The sequence below is a fragment of the Amphimedon queenslandica genome, unplaced genomic scaffold (genome assembly GCF_000090795.2).
Source record: "Amphimedon queenslandica unplaced genomic scaffold, v1.1 AMPQUscaffold_5629_Cont22404, whole genome shotgun sequence".
Taxonomy (NCBI): Eukaryota; Metazoa; Porifera; class Demospongiae; order Haplosclerida; family Niphatidae; genus Amphimedon; species Amphimedon queenslandica.
Genome location: NW_003554071.1, coordinates 1 through 1,711, shown reverse-complemented (window position 1 = coordinate 1,711; position 1,711 = coordinate 1). Strand labels below are relative to the sequence as shown.

Genomic DNA, 1,711 nt, shown 5'->3' with positions numbered 1-1,711 from the left:
TAAAAACTACATGTACACATGTAAAATAATAAAATAATAATTAATAATAATACATGTACAAGTACTTACCACTTCAACATTGTTGAAAGGTTGAAAGTAAATCCTTGAAGAAGTTAACATTATCCTACCAGGATTGGACACCAATGGAGTAATACGATCACCTGTAAACAAACAACAACAACAACAACAACAACAACAATAATAATAATAATAATAATAATAATAATAATAATAATAATAATAATAATAATAATAGGTTTCCCTTACCTTGTGTTTCTAGTATAATTTCCTCATAAAGGTTCTCTAACCAGCTGGTGTTAAAGGAGACCTCATTCTGTCTGCTCTGGACAATATTCTCAATCTATTGATAGAGACAGACAAAGGAGTAACGGAGGAGGGATAACAATTAATTGTTGAATACAATGAACAGTTAAATCTACTGTTCAAAGGATTACTGTATGTTAACAGTTGGTTACTGTTAAGGAGTTACTGTATAGTTCAGTGCTTGAGTTTAATAAAGGAAGAACTTATATAATAATTCTAATATACATGTACATGTACAGCTGACAAAAAAACTTTGACAAACATAGCAAAATTCAGAAAATCTATTTTGAAGATTAGTGATCAGTTTTGTGAAAGCACAGCTAGTACTCTGTCCCAAAATATTTTCTGTACATGTACATGTACATTACCGTATAGCGGGTATATTCTGTCAGGGTTTAATTTTGTTCTTTTCCGAACAAAAAAGGCGTTTCCTCAATGCCACGTGTACAAAATGGCTGGTTAGAACGAAAATAAAACGAACGAAAATTTCTAATCCTGCTTAGAACGAACATTTTTCCAGACGAAATATACCCGCTATACGGTATACAGATACACGTATTATTACGATTGTGGTATTTCAATATTTCAGGATTGCATTATATCAATTAACGTATAAATAGAGCAGATACATGTACATGATTAATTAATAATAATAATTTATAATTAAATATTAATTTACCAGTAAATTTTGGTCTTTCTTTCCAAGCTTGACTGCTCTCTCCAACTACACAAAACATTATCAATAAACTGACCACACCCACTGCCCCACCCACCACTCACCGTCACAATCTTAGCCAGCACAGCATCAATGTTACCGTAATTTAACGAAAAAACTAATCGCCTTTCTTTCTAAAGAGGGTGTGGTTTTAAAAGTTAATTAATTAATGGCTCCGCCTACTTTAACAAAGCTGAAAGGTGCCATGATGTTTCGCTCTAACATTTCAGTTGATTGAGTGGCAACCAGGAGGAAGGAATTATCAGAAATACTGAGAGAAGAGGAGGAGGAGGAGTAAAGGAAAAGAGAGAGAATGTTAATACAGTACATGTACATGTAACTGATTGATAATACACTTAATGTATTAGATAATAATTGTATAAAAATTATTAGAAAAAATGGCTGTAACTTGAAAAATTGAAGTCGGAATCATCTCAAACTTTCTACATAGCATAAGGACATCAATATGTATCAGAAAATGTAATAAAAATTTGGGGTGATTTTGGAGCCATTTTTTGGAAAAAACCATGGGCTATAGCCTTGGATATTTTTCAAATTTTGGCCATTTTTAAAAAATGGCTGTAACTGAAGTTGGAATCAACTCAAACTTTCTACACAGCATAAGGACATCAATATGTATCAGAAAATGTAATAAAGATTTAGGGTAATTTC

The 1,711-nt window shown here is 31.7% G+C and overlaps 1 protein-coding gene across 1 annotated transcript; it reads right to left on the bottom strand.

Annotated features, from left to right (window-relative positions):
* Positions 1-59: 59 nt before the first annotated feature.
* Positions 60-1,319, bottom strand: LOC109592315 (protein FAN-like; the record flags this gene model as incomplete). Its single annotated transcript, XM_020007796.1, has 5 exons — positions 1,223-1,319; positions 1,105-1,173; positions 1,004-1,048; positions 268-361; positions 60-161 (listed from the first exon to the last, which is right to left on the bottom strand). Coding segments are annotated over exons 1-5 (352 nt in total), but the record flags the coding sequence as incomplete, so codon positions are not given.
* Between the last annotated feature and the right edge of the window lie 392 nt (positions 1,320-1,711).